This window comes from Microtus oregoni, unplaced genomic scaffold (genome assembly GCF_018167655.1).
Source record: "Microtus oregoni isolate MIOR12 unplaced genomic scaffold, Mior012 000052F_ref0000163, whole genome shotgun sequence".
NCBI classification, from domain to species: Eukaryota; Metazoa; Chordata; class Mammalia; order Rodentia; family Cricetidae; genus Microtus; species Microtus oregoni.
This window is the reverse complement of record NW_024543828.1, coordinates 15,057,025-15,077,809: the sequence shown is the minus strand read 5'-3', so window position 1 is coordinate 15,077,809 and position 20,785 is coordinate 15,057,025. Positions and strand designations below refer to the sequence as shown.

General features: G+C 39.0%; 2 protein-coding genes across 2 annotated transcripts in view; one reads left to right on the top strand and one right to left on the bottom strand.

The window, feature by feature from the left end:
- The window catches only part of LOC121437522 (short transient receptor potential channel 5-like), a 146,404-nt gene that overhangs the window by 45,076 nt on the left and 80,543 nt on the right, over window positions 1–20,785 (top strand). The gene's annotated exons all lie outside the window — the stretch shown is intronic.
- On the bottom strand, window positions 3,101–3,433 carry LOC121437520 (putative uncharacterized protein TRPC5OS homolog). The gene has a single exon (XM_041637385.1). It carries the CDS (start codon window positions 3,431–3,433, stop codon window positions 3,101–3,103), a length of 333 nt encoding a protein of 110 aa, XP_041493319.1.

Below are 20,785 nucleotides of genomic sequence, written 5' to 3'. Positions count from 1 at the left end.
AGTATGCAGAAATGTGTAATCTTCATTTTACAAAAGATGAAGCACCATGTTCATTTACTTCTTGGAGATCATCTGACAAGTCAGAAGTAGACAGTCAGGCTTGTGGTACAACATTCTCATTGGTTATATTCCATGACCTTCTGTTGAACAGAGACTTTTCATGGCAGTGTGGTAGCCTAGAAATTTACTACTAGGTAATTTAAAGTGACTACAAGTTTTTTGAATTTTCAATTAAAGTTTATTAGTTAAAATCTCTTAAAAACAATAATGAGGTTTGGAAAATTAGTCAATAAAGATCATAAGCAATTATAACATAATAACTTGAAAAATGATTACATATAAGGATGCAGATATGTAGCTTATAGAATATATGCAGGTATATAGTTTTCCTACTTTAGCTAAAGCATTTAGATTTGTACTTTCTACTTCAGTGCCATCTACTAGGTCTCTCTTGATCTCAACACCTCTAAATTTGCCTCAAAATATATAGCCTTGCGCCCTCTCCACTTCTCTATGCAATACAAAATCTGATTTTGGCATTAACCTCAAGAAGATACAAAACAAGGCTACTTGAATAATGAACCAGCCACTCACTCCACACTCCTGGAACAGATTCAACATCTCAATCAGATACGTCCCATAAGCATATTATTAATACTGCTCCTTTTAATTTAACTATCTATTTAATCTATATCAACTATCATCTAGCTTCTTCTAGCAATATCTTAGGGTTGACTAATTTTTCATAAGGCACAGACTAACTCACTTAGGAAGTAAGCCCATCTCAAACAACTGTGCAACTCTTGGCAATTTAAAATGTTCTCTCTACTGAAAATAGCCTCCCCAACAGCTCTTGTGCTTAAGTGTGTTCTTACTACTAAACTTTCTCCTTATCACCTTTAGCTCTATTTCTAACCCTGTTCCATACAGCAACCATACTTAATACAAGAATCTATTTCTTGAAGTAGAATTACAACATAGCAGTTCTTAAATGCACATGATTATACAATCAAAGCAGATACTGAAATTACATTTAGTTCTTAGGTGCTATTACACTTCCATCTCTCCAGGTGTTACAAGTAAATAAGAGGCTAAGTAGATCCATTTATTACGAGCTTCCACCATCTCCTTGTTCTGATGTCTAAGAATCACAGTCTCCATTCACTATTGTTCTGTCTTGTTTAAGGCGTTGTCCTATTGCCAAGTCTAGAGTAGGCTTACAGGCCTCTCTTATTAGGGCCTGCTTCAGTTAATTGTTTGCTCTCTACAACACTAACAGTTTTAACAAAGTCTTATTAATCAGTTGTGGGATGGTTCTAAAGCCTATATTCTCGAGTTCTACTTGGATTGCTGTCTACTATTTAGCGTGCCTATCATGTTTGTGCAGCATCAAGTTTGCTCTCTCTCTCAGGTAAATTGCTCACCAAATAGAATTAACAGTAGACTGGTGGCCTCTCTCTAGATGTTTCCTAAATATGTCTAGTTATTTATGATTTGAGTTTTATTTTGACAGAAAATTATACCCCGTATCCTACAGTTAGAATTTCCCTCACAGCAATATATATTTCCCCTAGTTGTTTCTAAACCCTTACTTAAAGTGTAGACTATGTTTTCTAGCTGTCCTACAGTTCTTTGATTGTTATCATTATTGGTAAATATTCTTATTGAATGTGAAAAGAATCTTAACTGTTTCACTAATTACAATTATTACTACTCATTAACATTTCCTACTGGCATGGAAAAATAAACTATTTCTTCTTTTTTTCTCCAATCTGCTTAGGTTTATTTTAAGGGCATCACCTATTTGCTTCTTTGGCTGTATCTATGTGCCTAGAATCTTTTTTCTAATGGGTAAATAAGATTCAGCTTGCTTATACAAAGTTATTATAGCAATAGTCTTACTATGATATGTAACTGACCTCAGCATTTGCATTTTACTATAATCTTCATTTATTCTGTTTGTACATTTGTCATGTTAGTTTTGTATCTGTCATGTTAGTTAGCTCGGCCTGTATTATGATCTATATTAAATGCCATATTAATTTTTTTAACTATGACATGCTTTAGGACTCTACATAAATTGGTAAGAAGACCATACTATCTGTCCATGAAGGTGAAAGAATTGGATGGCATAGGTTGGTCTAATCTGTGCATTTCTTGCACATTTATCTAGTTGATCTCTGTTTCAGCAAGAAGGTTCTTCAACTATCATATTTCACCTTTCTGACATGTGGAAGATTATTGTGTCACAAATATTACTATGGTAAGGTTTAGCCATCCTACTACATTAGGCTTTCTGTCCATATGTCTTAAACTCAGTTATACACAAGAAGGTATGCAATTACCCTTGGAGACCATAACCTCCAGGCTGATGACTTAAGCATTTGACTTGCTGTTGATGAAGTCCTTGTCAGGCCTTGTCTTGCCATTCTAGAACGTCTTTCTTTGGTCTTTGGTACAAGCTTCAGTTTCCATCAGAGAAAAGGATTGTAACAAAGCTGCAGCATGCATCAGCATTTGTGTAAGCAGTCTTTCATGGGAATATCTTGGCCCCAGAATTCTCAAAGGTTTGGCCCCAGTAGGTCTGGAAAACCTTTCTATACCTAGAACATCTTCCTATACTTTTATTGTCTAGAAGATGTTGCACTTTCAGAATTACTTACCTTAACTCTGCCATAGAAACCTGTCTTTTTAACATGCAATGTCTCAACGTTGTGCTGTCCATGTGAAAATATTCACTGTAATATGGGCGTGATTACCCTTAGAATTTCCATGAATCCCAGAATAGTAACACTAAGAATCGCTATGTGGTAAAGTTCATCAGTTCTTCACTCTATTCTTAGGTAAATTCTGTCCCTTGCTATTATTCAGCCATATGAAGAATCCTAATAGTACAAGGAAAGGAAGAACTACATAACTAAAGTCAGTCTTTTGAATTAAAACTTAGAAAAAAATAGTTTTGCCAAAATGAAATCAAAGCTTCCCTATTCTACATGGTTTTAATAATGAAAATATGCATAACTAGAAAAAAACGCCTAATGCTAACGCTTAGAAAACAGAACATATTTGAAATAGAAAAATGATTTTAATATGCTGAATCTTATTCTCTTTCTGTATCATCCTTTATTGCAGGGAGTATATCCTCATAGATGTCAGTCATATCTATCATAGTGTCATCCATATCAAGGATTAGGTCTTCATCTTCTTTTACTGAAAGTATTGATTCTAAGTCAGAAAGATCAGCAAGATCCGGTAGAGAATCTTCATCAGGAGGAGGTGCAGCTGCTGCCGCTGCTTCCGCTGTATCATTCTGTTGTGCCAAAGGAGCTTGTTCCTGTGAGACAAACTGCAACAGCTCCTCGGCTATTCTTATTAGCTGGGCTACGCAATCAATAAGTCCAGCAACCAGTGCAGGGATCGACACAGATTCCATGGCTCAGCCCTCTTCTCAAGAGATAAAATATTACTGAAAGCAAATGAGTTCTTGATAAGAGTGGATCTTGTGGAGCCGATTAATGGCCCTTCTGTTGGCGTGGAGAAGAAATGAGGCAGTTGGTGTGATTATGATGATGATAATCAAGTATGGAATGAGTATAGTAGAACTACAGAACTTTTTGTTGATGTTGGTTAATCTCTCACAAAATGTCTGAACTAGTAGTGGATTACTATTGTAATCATCACAAGATTGTCACATCCAAGACAACACACCAAATCAGATCTAATAATGGAAAAAGACAAATACAAAGATCAGCATCCTTGACCTTTTATCCATACTCCAAGTTATTGACACAAATACAGCTACACAAGAATTGTCCATAGAGTTAAAGGAGACCTCTAGCTATTGTTCTTCCTTTTTGAACACCCAATGAGGATCTATTGCCTCCCTTTTCCTTTGAATTTCTCATGATATTTATTTTTGCTCAGGGATTTCAGAATAAAATGAGCATAGGTGGTGTTTATATCTCTCCTGAACATCTCCATTGAGAAAAGATACCCCATCACTCAGCCTTTAACTATATATATTAGCATCTTTGCCTCATTGCCATTTATATCTGAACGGTTAAACGCTTTGATGTTTTTAGTTATTAATTCATTAAAGTTTTCAATTGTCCTGCATCCTGGGGACAGATGTTACTTGCGATAAATTGTAAAAGCTCTTCGTTTGTTCTTATTAATTATTCTATGCAGTCATTAACTCTATTAACTATTAGAGGAACTGACACTGATTCCATATCTCAGTAGTCCTCTCAATAGATAAAACATTACTAAAAAAGCTATAGCAAATTGTCTTTTGATGATAATGAATCCTGTAGAGCTGACAATGGTTACTCCATTCATTTAGATGAGAAATGAGGATTTTAATTTGATTATGATGGTGACCAATTGTGGCATGAGGCCAATGGTGCTGCAGAACTTGTTGATGGTATTTGGGGATTGTATCAATTGCCAAAGATTAAATAGCTGTAGAATATTGACAGAGTAAGATACTAATAATAAATATGAAAGAAGTATACTACTAATAGAAATAAGTATTAATATAAAAATATTATATTTAGTGAAAATTAGACATAAAAGAATACATACTGTATACTATTCCCATAGAATGCTAGAAAATCTATGATGCAAAAAAAGAATAATTGTATCTAGGGAAATGAGAAGTATTTAAGAGAATCATAAGTGAACTATCTAGAGTGGTATTAATAGTTATATTTTACAGAGTTTTAGGTTATATAATAATATGAAATTGCTGGATCTCATTGACTACTATTGTACTTTTATCACCACTCCTAAAATAACCAAACATAATCAATCCCCTACCTGCAAAACAGATGTTAGATGAGATGGCATACCCATAATATTGTAATAAATTATCAAATTTGTGGAAGGCCTATAACATATAAAGCACCAAGTAACCTAAATTTACCTTTTAGTGTCTAATACTTACAATAAAATAACTATATGAAGTTATGATTGGGAAAATTGAGAACCATAGGTTTTAACTGTGTTATTTATGGTCAGTCACATGGTGGAGCTCGGAAATTACTTCCAAAGATCTATGTCAAAGGGAACGCATTTGTGTACCTATACTAGCATGTTTACTTTAATGGGTCCATAGCTGACATTTCATTCTCCTAAACAGGAATAGAATGAGAATGTTCCTTACAATTGTAATCCCTTGAAACCGGCTAAATTCTGAATTGAATGTGTCTAACACAAATTGATGGAGAGAAGTGGATCCTTCTCCTATAGGGTTCATGTCATTATCAGTTGTTTCATGGAGATTTACAGGTGTGTCCATTCAATCCTCCTCTGATGTGCTGAATTTATTTAAACTGTGGAGAGTTACTCACCTCTAATAGAATCAAGATGGACAAAGGGCTTACAGCTGTACCTAGAAAATGATTGCTGGAGTTCTGCCTTCAAATAGATTGCAGATGCTCCTGCAACAACCAAAAAATAATAATAACACATACACTCAGAGAAAAGAAAAACAAAGATAAATTCCAAAATTAGTAGATCTAAGGCTATCAGAAAGGGCTGGAAAGAGGAAAAATGCAGAGACCTTCCTAATGTGAGCTGATGGTAGCAGGCATTTTCTGTGACATTTGCTAATTCTGGGCACAGCTGGAAGATAAAGATAGTCCAAAGGTAGAAGGTCTCTACCAAGGAGTGAGAAATGCCAGCGTAACTGTTGCCAATTGCAGGAGATCAGTATAATGGACTGAATGGAATTTTGAGGTATACAAGGCTAGTTTTTTGAGGTATGCAGGGTTAGTTTTTCTTACCTGAAATTAGCTGAGTTCTAGGCTGGCCCCTGGGTAGGAAGTTCTCACGATAGGAATGGGTATTACCACAAAAAGACTGCTGGTCTCCTCCTCAAAAAGACACCTAGATTTTGAAATTGGAGGGACATAGAAGAGGGCAGTGAATCAATAAGATCAATACTACTCTTGAAGGACACTCTGGGCAAACCTCTTCTAAAACATATAAGCACATATAAAGAACCATGCCTCATAAGGGCAATACTAGAGGATTTATACTACCAGATATCAAGCCTGAGGCACAGAGAGACAAACATTTCACATTCTCTCTCCTATGTGGAAGTTACAGTTTGTCCATTTGAATGCAGAATACTGATTACTAGAAACTGGTAAGGGCTATAGAGAAGAAGGATAAAGAAAGGTTAGAAAATGGGAACAAAAAAACAAATTAAATATAATGATTATTTTCTGTATTTCCATGACACAATAGGTTCACAATAACAAACTATATTTTCTGAGTAACCAGAGATAGGAACTCAAAGATGCCAATCATGAAGAAAGGACATGTTAACTACCCTGATTCTATTAGTGCATGTTGTAGGCACATACAGAAACACAATGTCATATACCATGAAGTTGTGCAATATTACACATCAACATAAGCAAACATTTTTAGAATAACAAAGCTAAATGTATAGCTACAGACATTAAGGCCACATAGTACTGGTACACAGATAGACAAACCAATGGAACCATGACCATGATCATACATCAGATACTAATTTGAAATGGATGGTAGACTTAAATCTGAAAGATAAAACAAGTATGTCACTTAGACCATAAGAGAAAAGCTTCATGATTTTAGGAAAACAAAGATTTGCCTCATACCCTCCAAATTAGCTAATTATTCTTTTCATTAAAATAAGAGCTTTTATCTATCAAAAAGATACCTTAAGATGGTAAAATGGTCAATAATGAAGTAGGAAAATATTCAGAAAATATTCTCAATAGAAGGTTTATGCCTACTTATTCTGTGCACATATTTTGAACCCCTACAAATCAAAAAGAACAAGACAATGCAAATCTCAAAGCAAGAAAAAGTTAGCTACTATTTTGTAGAATAGACTATCTACATGACCTACAAATACACAAATAGGTATTTGTCAAATGAGAGAAACGCTAATACAAACCACAATGAGATATATCAAACCCCACCAGAAATAGGACATTTGAAAGGACTGATAATAAGAAACAGAACAACGGAACTACTGGAACTCACATACATTGCAGGTGAAAGCACTGGCTTGTACACCTACTTTCGAAAACTGCTCGACAGTATCTCCTAAAGCTAAATCTACGTCTATCGCATGAACCTGTAGTTTTACTGCTAAGTACATACATATCCAAATTAGAGTGTGAACATCTACCAGAATACCTGTAAAAGAATGTCAAAAGAAACCAGAAGCATAAAAGTATGTCAATCACCTCATGCCATTTAGATGAAATTTAAGACAATGATGAGTGTTGCCAGCATTGTTTGACCAGCCTGTCATTAATACTAAAGAAACAAAGCATAAATATTCAGTGAGGGCTCTCTTTGCCTGGTGTAGATACTTCATGTCAATGCAAAGGCAGGAGGTCCTGATTGCCAAACAGTTTTTACTTGATGCAATGTGACATAGTCTGCCTCTCATAAGTAGCTGAGAGAGCTAGAAGAAAGGTGATGCTATCTAACTCATAACTTGAATCTGTCTGTTTGTCTTACTTTTTGTCAGCATGACTAGTGAAACCCACCATTTTCTTCTGAGTTCGTAGCCTGTTATTTGGCACGAGTTCCAACTAGAAATCTGGCAATAAGTATCTAACGGTGGGACAGAAAAGGAGCAAAAGAATCCAAATCCACTGGGCCAGTGTTTATAGTCGATAAGCTTCCCTGCATCAGGCAAGGTAAATTACTTTATATCCAAGGGGAACAGAGGGAGTTATATGGCAGTGATTAAAATGTGCCTTTGGTGAGTACAGGTTCCAGTTCTGTATTCGCAAGTAGGACTATTTTGTGCTCCCTTCTGCAGCATTGCAGTGCCATTTGGACACAAGCATTTAATTTAAATGCCTAAACAAACAACGCTTCTGTTAATGGTTCCTCAGCTGGTGTTGGGATTACACCTCCCTGCCCTCAGTGCTGGGAGCTTTATCTGAAGACCCTGCAGGTTTTTTGCAATACAAACAGCACTTGGTAGGGAGACAAGGAAAGTAAATAAATAATCTCCAAAGTGGATGGGAAAGGATAAGAGATTTTTGAATGTGGTAAAAGAAGCAGTTGGAGTAAATACATTGTATGCGAGTCTCAAAGAATTACTAAGAAATTCTTATTTTTAAAAGCCACTTCTAGACATATATAATTTCTCTTTGTACTCTTTACCTCCAGGGAAACATCAGGAAGACCTATCCCATAATTTTTATATACTAGGAGCATCTCGGGGGGGATATAGTAAAAATAATCAACAGGATTTATCTCTACACCTGTTTTTTAAATTTTTTTTATGTATTCTTTGTGTCTTTCACATCATGCCTCCCAAACCCACACAGCTTCCCCCTCAATAAAATGAAATAAAATAAAATAAAATTTAAGAGAAAGGAGGGAGAAAGAAGGGGAAATCTCATCATGGAAGTTGCAGTGTGACACAGTGAGTCACGTGGTACACCCCTTTGTCCATACATTTTTACATGTGGGTGTTCATCACGATGACTCATTGGTCTGGTTCAAGGCCCCCGGTCTCTGATATACTATCGATGCTGGACCCTCACTGGGACTCTTCCTGGACATCCTGTTGCTGCTCTTGCTGTCCTCTGCCACTTATACCTCTTTTTGAAAGGTAGAAATTGTTGCTTTTACAGAAACTACATGCAATAAGGCATGTGCCTGGTATAGGGTCTGACATTTGAAATGTCCATGAACCATCTTTAATTTATTAAGAATAAAAGAAAGAGGTGTGCAGGTGAAGGGCTAAACATGGCCCCTGTCTGAAAAATATAAAAAAAAATCAAAACAGAAACCAAAATAAGGGGGAGCAGAATGCCTTTATAGTCAATTTAAAGCCAGTTGCTTTGACTTTCTTTCCTCCTCTTTCTGATTTGTTCATTGCTGAAAGACTATCTTAGACTTACTTACCCTTAAGAAAAACAACTTGAAAATGTCTCAGTTCTTTTCCTAGACAGACACATAGCTTTTCAAAACGCTATCCAACCACGGGGTCAGCTACCTTATCTTGACTTAGGCGGACATAAACAGGCTTGTCTCTGAAGCTTAGCTGCTATAAGAGTACTCCAGAGCCCAGGGGGAAAAAAAGATGTAATACTTCCAGAAAGAGTTTGGACCCTCAAATAGTACTAAGTGCAGAAGAAAAGGCTGAAAATTAGGGTGATAACAGAACTGAGGGATAAAACAGAACTGAGGGGGCTAGGAAAATGAGGTTCCGTTTTGTGAGAGGGAAAAAGAAAAGTTGGAGGGGTTTGATGGGAAAAAATACTTTCTTTAGGAGAGACACCAAAATGATGGTAGTGACAAAAAAGGTTGTATATTGTGACAAACAGACTGATATTTTCATCCTGACTTTACTAAGTGGAATGTTCCTAAGCTACATTTGCCTTAATTTCCTTATCTGTAGAATAAGAATAGCAGGAAGATTGCATGAGTTATTTCATGAATGGTTCCCAGTTTATAGTAAGTGCTGTATAAATGCTAGCTGTACAGTCTTGCTAGGGGAATTCCTGGATCCAGGAAAAAATGTGTGGTGAATCCTGGTCATTACTAGTGACTTCTGGAAGGTAAGAGAGATGACTGCAGGTCCTGCAGAAACTGGAAGAAAATAGTAGAGATATAGTTCATCTCATAACTCAAACAAACTTTACGTAACGACTTTAGACTTTGAGAAAGATGCAAAGGTGAATACACTCTCTAGATATTGAAGGCTTCTTACCGTATGTCTACCACGAATTCACCAAAACTATAACAGATTTTCAAATCTTCCTATGTGACTCATTTAAGTAACAAGAGGAAGAAACACGAAGCCTCTTACCCTTACCATCCGGCCTGGGTTTTGTTCTAAGTTTCAAGTGCAAGACTGAGCCCTGGAGTTCTGACCTCCTCTCTCTTTCTGCAAATGTCAGTTGGCCAAAAGAGGGCACATCCATTTTCTTAACAGGAATGATCAGAGATAATACAGTCCTCCTCTGTGCCTGAAAATGTGCTTACGCCATCTGACAAAGAATGCACCTTTCTGGTTTTAGTGGCTTCAAAATATGATTCCATAATTCCACTCAGTTAACTCATCCCAGGGTTTTACAGGTTCTTCCTTCTGGAACCATATCCTCAATCACATTCCCATATATTGAACTACAATAGTCCTATCTGACAAAGATTTGTATTGCACAGCTGAGGGAGTGGAAACGGAAACATATTTCACCCCACATCTCATTGCTGTGAGGTCGATAGGGTAGCATGGGGGCTATATCTCCACTATGTATCAAAGAAAATCAGAAACCTTAAAAGCCAAATGATGCAAGTGCTCAGCTGGAAACCTGATTTGCTGCTCTTCCCATAGATCCCAATAATACACTGCAAAGTCCCTAATCCTTGAAGAAAAGTCTTCCAAATTCCCTCTTAGAACAGACACATACCCTGCATATGCCATTACCCAATGCTTTAAAAATCTAAAGTATTTTGCTAATATATGAGAATCAAACCACAAAATCATCTATAGAGCCTAGATGGGGAACTGCCAAGTGAACCTCAGAGACTAGGATTCCCATCGTCATTCCCTTCAAGAAAGAAAATATGATTTGAGTATCCAGGCTATCCAGTTAAATGAATCACCTGTTTCTTCCAAGCCACTCTGCCTTCCTCTTGAATGATACACAACACCAAACAGTTCTCTACGGGAACGTAATAACACAAACGAGGAAATTACAGTGCAAGTAAGAAACTGCGACCTAAAGTAAATCCCAATGGCCGCTTCCACTGGGCCACTAATTGCTGATGTTGAAAGCTTTTTCCTATCGCCACTGCCACACAAGAAGAGTGGAAACTCTTTTTAAATGCACCACTAAAGGGAAAACTGGTATTTATTTGGCAGGAGGAGAACAGGATACTTCATGCTTGGCATACTGCTACCATTGGCATTGGATCCAGAAGCTGCTGCATTCTGCAGGGGTGGCAACTATTTTGTCCTCGGGATAACATAGTGGAAGATACAGCTATATTTATGTGCAGACTTTTTAATAGAAATGCCTGTCACCCCTGGTAAGCTCACATGAGGTGACAGAAATGGCACAGCCAAGAAAAGGCAAGCCAAGTCGTTAGTGCCTTCTGGTAGCTAAATCCACAATAGCAATGAAGAAGACCTGGATCTTTTTCTTGGGTACCAGAGCATTACTATACAGGAAGGTATACAGTAACTGTCCCGAAAATGACTGAAGTAGGCCAGATTTGTCTTCTATGTTTTTTTCTCAAACCACAGTAAATTAAATGGCTGGAAGTTAGATCTACTGCCATGTCATCTCTGATGGCCATAGTGAAACAGAAAAGTTTCGTATGTAAACCTCACACTAAGGGTAGAAGTATCAATATAAATATAAACTGATAAATGTTTGATAGAAGCCTATCACTGAGATACAAGCATCATTGAGCCATGAAGGCATGACTACCACAGCCACACAGACATGTACAGAAGTATTTGAGACTGGGGAAGAAGGAAGGGAGTAGAAAAGAAACATTGATTTAAGGAAGATAGACATCAGAGACAGAGAAATTTAGGTTCAAACCTACATGTTTCCTTACCCTAACCATTCAATTAAGCTTACCATGAGAGAGACAACTTTTAATTGTTGGAAGACACCCTAACAATTTAGGTAAAACATGAAAGTGTGTGATCTCAGTTCAGGCATAGACTTAAGCATTGTCTCCTTGACATTCATTGAGGAAAGAATTCACTTCCTGTAAACTTGTGTTTTGTCTTCTATATGCTGAGGATGGTGAGGGCACCTGTCTCAAGGGGCGGTATGATCATCAAGTGGGATAATTCCGAAAGGTCTTTTGTAAGTCATGGAGTTCAAGGGAAAAAAAAACCTGGACTGGAGTGACCAACCAATCTGGTTTTCCAGGGATTAAAGCTTTTACAGGACTCAGAATTTTTGATATTTAATGAAGAAAATCTCGAGCAGCCTGGAATAGTTAGAACGCCTTAGTTATCACAAGACCTTAACTTGACTGAGCCCATGATTGGGCTGCCACTGGTCTTAAGCAGATATAGGTTCTAGTTTAACCTTACCTTGTCCCTGAGTAGACCTTCACTATTCTTGGACCCTTGCTAGGTTTTAACTAGCCTCCAATTAGAATTTAACTAAGACTAGCTCTTGGGGGTGGGGGGAGAAAAAGAAAAACCTGATGGGACTAATGAGTCCTGGCCTTCAGCTGGATGTTGGGACTAATGAGTCCTGGTCTTCAGCTGCTCTTCCCTCCTAGAACCTTCTAATTAAAGTTACTAGAAGCTGTGCCTAGCTTAGAGGATCAGAGGATGGGATTTTCACTTGTTGGCCATTGACTGCAGTGCATTTAAGCCTACGTGGTGCTAATAAAGAGGGGCTTTGGTATCAGTGTTTAAAGGTCTGCGTGTCGGTCTGTCTCTGCATGTGTGTGTGTATTCTCAACCTCCAGCCCCTTGCCGGAAGCTCAAGAACTGGGGTCTAGCTCATAGAGCGCAGATTGGGGGCCGCAGTGCGCGACAAAAACCCACTATGCTGGCTCAAACTTCCTGTATCTGAAATTAGATTCTGAATAGGCCTTCTCTCTCTGGTTTGTGTCCTGGCAAGATGTTAAGAATACTATGAATAGATGTTAACCAGGCATGGCCTATGACTAGGTTAACTGGGATCTATTAGGGCTTACCCAGGCTTAGGCTTAGCTATGTGTTAACTTCACTAGGCCTGAAAGGGAACTCCCACAGAGGAACAAGTAGCCATAGCTGTAACAGACCTTGAATGGGACAACCTGTGAGGAATAGTAGAGAAACTGACTATCGAAAATTCCTCTGTGTGAAGAAGCCATGACCTCAGAATGGGTTGATCTGGCATGAGCATAAGAACCCTGTATGAACTCTATGGTTCTAGCAGTCAGTGTGATGGTACAGGTTAACAGAGTTCAGACTCTTAAACCCTTGGGCTCCCACATGACCCTTGGACCCATCTGTAAACAGACAAAGGTAAACAAGACAAAGCCAACTAATTCTGTCCTGACACACCTCTTCTCAAAATGCTGGCTAAACTAAATGCCAGCCTTGAGCTGCGTTACCTAACTGGGCCTTCTCTAGGACAGGACTGCTGTGTATGATGGTGTACAGGCCAGGCTACCTATACTGGAGTAGGAATGACTTACCAAACTCCACCTAACAACACAAATGGGACAGTTTAACTGAACTACCTGTTCAGGACAGAGGAGAAGCCCAAGCTGCAGAAAATGAAAAGGGCTCAGGCAGTGAATGGTTCAGGAGGCAGAGGCCGGTGAATCTCGGGATTTGAAGCCAGCCTGATCTGCAGAAAGAGTTCCAGGGCAACCAGGACTACATAGAGAAACCCTGTCTTGAAAAACTTAGATAGATAGTTAGATATATAGTTAGACAGACAGACAGACAGACAGACAGAGAAAAGGGCTGTACCAGACTAGTTAACAGAGCCGGAGCTCCTAATTACACATGCTTTCTGACCCCTAGGATATTCGCATTCGCTTTGCATGAGACAGTAGCAGACTGTTTCAGTCCCTGATTTAGAAGTGTTCCCAGGAAGCAAGGATCAGAAACTAACATCCCTTAGTTGCAAACAGTAAGAGAGCTCTTATACTTTTATCTGTCCTGCTGGGAATGGCTCTGACAGGGCCCGTGACCACTGGGTGCTGCTGCAATAGGTTATCAAAAAATACGGCATAGCCAGCTTTTGACTCAGATCAAAAAAAGGCTTCCCTATTGTTCAGGAAATCATAATCAACTATTCAAAATCAGATAGATTCACTGACAGCAGTGACCCTCCCAAACTGTAGAGGATTAGATTTGGTGACCACAGAAAAGGCATGATTTTAAATGAGGACCGCAGTTTTTATGCTAGTAAGTCAGGAATCGTATGAGAAAAGGCCAAAAAGTTATTAGAAAGGATTAGAGGTACAAATGAGAGTCAGTGAAGTACGATATAGACAACACGGTGACCCTGACCGGCTCCTCTAATAGTGCCTCTAACAATAATAACGCTAGGACAGGGCTTCTATTAGGACCCTGCACCTTGAATACCCTGTCCAGCCAGATTCATCAGAACTAGAATAAAAGCAATAAAAACTACAAATGATACATCAGAAGTACCAAACCATTTCTTCAAGATAGACTCCTAAAACATTACAGAGGTGAGGAGGGGGAAATGAAGTAGAATAAGGCAGAAAAGAGCAATTACTGGATTGATTTAAAGCACTATTTGTACTGCTCCTTTCTAAGCATGATTTCACTTGCTACCTAGAACACAGTGACCTGAAGAAATCGCTGAAACAAGGAGTTGTTGCCCTTAACAACCTGGCCACCCAAGCTTACACCCGTCAACTCTCAAATATAACATTAAAAGCAAAAGGCTGACTGCCACGTAAGCGTCTGTGAAATAGCAGCTGCTTGCTCACCCCACCTTGTGGCTTTAGAGTATAAAATGAGAAGGCCAACTGGACCTGGCACGGGAGCCTTTCTGGAACTCTCCTGGCTTCGGTTCCCGGGTGAAAACAGCTCCGCTCTTCCTCTCCCATTAGTGTCAAAGGGCTTATTCCAGAAAGATTCCCACAACACCTTCTCTAGATTTATAGCCCAGCTGGGGACTATCAAGGTTTTCACAAGATCTCAACTGAGATTTAGACCGGGGTGGGATTAAAGTGGGTTCTGAACAGGTCTAAACTATGTTTACATCCTAGTCAAACTTTAATAGGGCTAGCTAGTGCTTTAAATGTCTTAGGTTCTGATTAGACCAAAATTAAAGGCTGATTAGGCTTCAGCTAAGCCTGACTGGGACTTGGCTGAACCGATGAAGCTCTTACTAGACTTTGGTGCTGACTAGACCCTCAAGGGCCGGACTAGGCCTTATCTTACTGAACTAGCCCTTGAAAAAGTTTTAGACCCTTACTGTATTCTAGCAAGACTGTGACAAGGCGTCATATAAACTGAGGTTCTAACTAGATTTTCACTTTAGTCCCTACAGAGGTATTAACAAGGCTTTGCCCTGGCTAGGCTTTAACAGAGCTGTTGTGGTTTTAGCTGGGCAGGAATAATGTTATAGTTTAACCATAACTCAGAGAGGCCTTTATCAAGATGGATAATCTGGAAGTAATCTTAAACTTTGCATGTACCTTAAGAAAAGATTCTCACAGGACTTAACCGTGTTCTGACTACATCTTCACCATAGGCATGGGTGTGGGCCCTGCCATAAATAGTTTCTTTCTCAAACTTAATATTTGGGCTTTAACCAGTCTCCAATTATGCAGGCACTACTAGGGCTTGCTACACATCAACTTAAGTGTAGGCTTCAGCGAGCTGAACTGGAGCTAAAGCTGACATTGTCTTTATTTAGAGCTGCCCAAAACTCAACTACACCACAAGTGGACAAAATAAACTTTAATACTTAAATAATTTAGGTGAGTTTTAAACCAAACTCGTTTGCTTTTAACTAGAACAAGACTTTGAGTATACCCTAATAGGACTCTGACAGATCTCAACTCTGCTGAGGTCTGGCTGATTATACTGTGACTACATTACAAGTATGTTTAGGGTCTTGACTATGCCTTAATGGAGTTGACAGCATTTTAACCAAGATAACTAGTACTTAGGTAAAGAAATATTCTGCCTAGGTGTTAACTGAGGTGACTAGGCCTGTACCAGGTTTGGTCTCTCAGTGGGCCTTAACTGGGTTCTGACTGGGCTCAGTTATTGGTTAAGCTTGAAGTACAATCTAACATTTAACTATCTTGAAGGTCTGCTTAGGAATTAACTAGACTTAATTACATCATAGCCACACCTATGCTCTGGTTAAGTCTAAAGTAAGTTCAATAACACTATGTGATTTGTATGACTTTCCTAGGACATAATTTGGTTACAACTAGAAATTGACTAGGCTTAGGCTTTGGTAAGGACTTATCTAAGCTCTGACTTAGACTGAACAAAGTTTGGGCCCTGCCTACGTCATAACTGGTGTCTAGTTATATTTAAACTAGGATTAAATATCAGCTAGGTTCTAAGTAAGCCTCTAATTGACACTTGAACTAAACTACATTTATGAATTTATAACTCTTTAATTAATTATATTATGAATAACAATAGGTTTATTCTCAGGGAGAGGGTTTGTCTGGGCTCCTGCTAAACCTAAACTAGCCTTATATACTCAAAGGAGCTTAAGTTCTTTCTAACTAAACCTGCACTACTTGGGTTTTAACAGAATCTAAAACAGGAATAGATCCTGGGAAGATCTGAACTAGGCTCTAAGTAGGACTAAATGAAACCTGTGCATTAAATGTGCTCTCACTAACCTTTAACTAGTCTTAATCCCTGCCAAGAACAGTTAGACTTAATTATATCTGAATAAGGCTGAAGCCCCAAACTGTTTTAACTAATATATTAATACACCTGAAACAAACTTCTTTCCTGCATAGAGGTTAACTAGTCCCTCTATATACCTAAATAAGGTTTAGACACAGACCATGTCTTAACTGTGATCTATAACATCCCAAACTAGACTTAGGTACTAGCTACACATTCTCTGGACTTTGATCAGTAATATTTACATAGGCTTAGGCCATGCCTAGACTTCAGCTAGATTTTGTTGTATATTCACTAGTCTGAGGCCTTTGCTGACTCTTAAGTTCATCTAATAGAACTAAACATTTATATCATCGCTAGGACTTAAGTACTGTATTTCTCAGACTCAATTAATCTTCGGTCCTAACTAGGTTTTATATGTACTCATTAGAGTTTAGCTATGTTTACAGCCTGGCTAGAAGTAATAAGGCTCTTACTAGACCCAACATAGTCTTAGACTCTCATTAGAGAGTCTGGACCGTGAGTGGAAGTAGGATTGGACCCTGATGAGAGCTCAACTAGCTTCTGAATGAAGCTAAAATAGACTTAGATGTTAGCTAGGGCTTAGCTGGGCTATGACCAGCCTGAGTTAGGCATAAACCCGGACAGGTGCTTGTCAGGAATCTTTCTGACAACAATTAGATTTGTTACTACTCATCAAAGCCTGAGCTTTGTTAAGATGTAATCAAGTCTAATTGAATTCTAGGCATGATCTGGACCTACTAAAATATCAAAGTCCATTTAAGGCCAAGGTAATGCATAAGCAGAGTTTAGGTTGAGACAGAGCCCTATTGAGCCTGAAGACTAGTTAAGGTCTGAAAAAAAAAAGTCCAAGCTTAACTAGCATATAATAAAGCCAGTGGCTGGAGCAACAGCTTGAATTAAAGATTGCATTGTGCTCTTAGAGAGGACCCGATTTGTGTTCCTACCATCCACATCAGATGGCTCAAAACTGCCTGTAACTTTAGCTACAGGAGATACAATGCCCATTTCTGCATTCATGTGCACACACCTACACACACACACACACACACACACACACACACACACTTAAAAATAAAACAAATGCTATCCAAAACATGGTAGTAATATTAAAAATATCCCCACGTACACCTTAACTAGGCTTTACTGTATCTTAATCAACTTGGGTCCTAGCCACGTGTTAACTAAGCTATAACTATGTGTATGAACTACAGCATATTCAGAGACCTAACTATACTAAGACTCTAACAAGGGCTTAACTGGACAGTTAACAGGCACTGGCTAAGGCTTCCCTAGCATTGGCAGTGAGTAGATCTGAACTACTCTTAAAACCTAAACCTAAACTCTAAGATTTACTTTTTTCAGGTTATGTTTGCTTTTTGAGACAGTGTTTTAGAAGGTAGCCCATGGTGAACAAGGACTCACTGTGTAGAGAAGGCTGAAATCCAGATTTGCCTGCTCTGCTTCTCCCACACAGCCTCCTGCGTGCTGAAATTAAAACCATGTGCCACCACTGCCCCTTTTGTTGTTGTTGTTTGGGGTTTTGTTTGATTTTTTTTCCTGGGGTGGGGTTGGTCAGAATTTCACTATATCTGGCTGAATTAAAATGTGCTAGAAAACCAGACTAAAAAACTCACAAGCTGACTGCCTCTGCCTCCTGTATGCTCAGACTGAAGGCACGTGCCACACTGCTCCTGCTCATGTTTTTTGTTTTATTTTTGTCTGTTTGTCCATTTGTTTAGGAAAGGGGGTTCATTATACAGCCCTCTTTGAACTACAACTCACTACTTAAACCAGACTCAAACTCAGATGTGCCTGTCCCTGCCCCGGCCCCAGCCCCTGCCCTGAGTGTTGAGATTAAAGGTGTGTGTCACCCTTACTGCCCCCATCCCTTCTATTCTTTGAGGCACTGGAAATGAAACCCAGAGTCTTGCATATACTAGGCAAATAATTTACCACTGAGCTACCAAGAAAGAAAAGAATCTCTCTCTCTCTCTCTCTCTCTCTCTCTCTCTCTCTCTCTCTGAACTAGGATCTTTCTATGTAGCCCTAACTGGCTGGTACGTGCTATGGTATGCTAGATGGGACTCAAACTCCAGCATTCTTACCCTGTCAGCCTCCCAGGGGCTGATATTGCAAATGTATATGAAATCATGCCTAGAGAAATAGTTTTTAACTAAATATGCGTCTTTACTACAGATTAATAATAATACTTAAAAATATCTTAATTTTGCTGAGGTTCCAGTTTTACCCTATGACCTTTTAAAATCTTAGTTACGTTTTAGAACCCACTTAGACCTAAAATAGGTGACTAAACTTTGAACTGTGATACCTACACCTTAAGTTCAGCTTGACCTTATTCTTAAGTAGGCTCTAAGTAGACTTAAGTACTTTGCGTTCCCAGGTTTGAGACCGACTTTGCCTAACTTGCAGTCACTTTTCATTAAGGATAAATCCAGTTTGACCCCTTCTAGCCCTGAACTGCCACAATTTTTATCCTCTTTTACCTCCGAAAGTCTGCAGTTTCAGGCTGCTCTCTGAATCCCAGACAAGTCAAGAATATACCCCATCTTACCGCACCGCAGCAGGAAAGAAGACTGTGTCCAGCTCCAGGGCTCCCGGCTCCACTGCGCCCAGCTCCACTGCCCCTAGCCATATTTATAGTGTGCCACAGGAAGCAGTTATGCTTATGTTATCCCTCAAGAAACCAAGGGATATGATTGCTTGCAACACCCAACCTGGAAGTATATTTTTGTCCTGCCCAGTCACATGATCTGTAAGACTTTTATACTTTGTAAGAACTTTGTAACAGATATGGAAGGAAGTGTTCCCATGAACACAAGACCTAGCTAGAGCTTGGATGTGCAATTCAGAGTTAAGAGGAAAGGTATCTGATAGACTAGAATTGCACTAAAGGGGATTCTGTACTTTTTACAAGGCTAAGCTCTATGATTTGTAGACCCTATGAACCCTGTGAAGTTAGCATATCAGTCCCACTGTAAGGAAGTGGGTGGCCTGATGTGTACAACCTTGGCTTATTATAGGATATTGAAGTTTTCTGTTGATCCCGAAGGAACAAGATGATAAAAACCAGACCAGAGCATGAGCAGTCATCCATATCTAATGGTTTCATGGATTCTTAGTGACAAAAGACTGATAATTTGTTCCAAATCCCCACTGTGCTATTTGGTTTAGAAGTGTTTTTATGCATTTACTTTTTAGGTAAACACATGTTTTCTTTCATTAATCTCTTCAACTGTTGACTGATTTATTGGACTTAACCACAGAGCAGTAGGAAGATGTGCAAGGAAATAATAAGGAATTTATGAAGCCTGCAAAATGTGATGCAACGGGACAAGAGATCTGAGTTCTTTTCCCAGTCCTTCTCCCAATCCAGCTCAGTTTGTTTGCATTCATTCTCTGTGACCATAACAAAGAAACACCTTCCAGAAACCACAGGCCCCCATTAAGATGGCATATTACAGTTTCAGGGACACATTTCAGAGCCATCTCCCTTATTCTTTTTTTCCTTTCTGCAATGTTCACATTTCAAGTTCAACCAGATGAATGAATACCAAAAACTCAGGGTCTCTGCTCTATTTGACCACTGAATTGTCTGTACATTTTTTTCTTCATCTTTTCTTCTATGAGGTTTGATAAAGCCCCTGGATACATTGGTTTGTTTTTATGATTATTTGTTTCTGTTTGGTTGGTTGGTTGGTTTGGTTCTTTTCAAGACAGGTTTTCTCTGTGTAGCCTTGGCTCCCTTGGAACTCACTCTGTGGACCAGGTAGATCTTGAACTCAAAGATCCACCCACCTCTGACTCCCAAGTGCTTTTACTTTTTTTTTTGAGCAAGGGCACATGCAACCCAAGCTGGCTTCAAATTTACATGAGGGATTGGTAAGGTTGAGTTGGGGGGAAAGACATAGAGCAAGAGTAAGGAAAGAGATATCTTGATAGAGGGAGCCATTATGGGGTTAACAGGAAACCTGGCACTGGAGAAATTCTCAAGAATCCACTTGAGTGACCCCAGCTAAGAATCTAAGCAATAGTGGAGAGGGTTCCTTACAGCCCTTCCACTGTAGGCAGATTGGTGACTACCTTAGTTGTAATCATAGAACCTTCATCCAGTAACTTATGGAAGCAGAAGCAGAGATCCACAGCTAAGCACTGGGTCAAGCTCCTAGAGTTCCGTTGAAGAGAGGGAGAAGCGATAATATGAGCAAAGGGGTCAAAACCATGATGAGGATACCCACAGAAACAGCTGCCCAGAACTAGTGGGAGCTCACTGACTCTGGACAGACAGCTGCAGAACCTGCATAGGACTGATCTAGGCACTATGAATGTGGGTGACAGTTGTGTGGCTTGGACAGTTTGTGGAGCCACTAGCAGTGG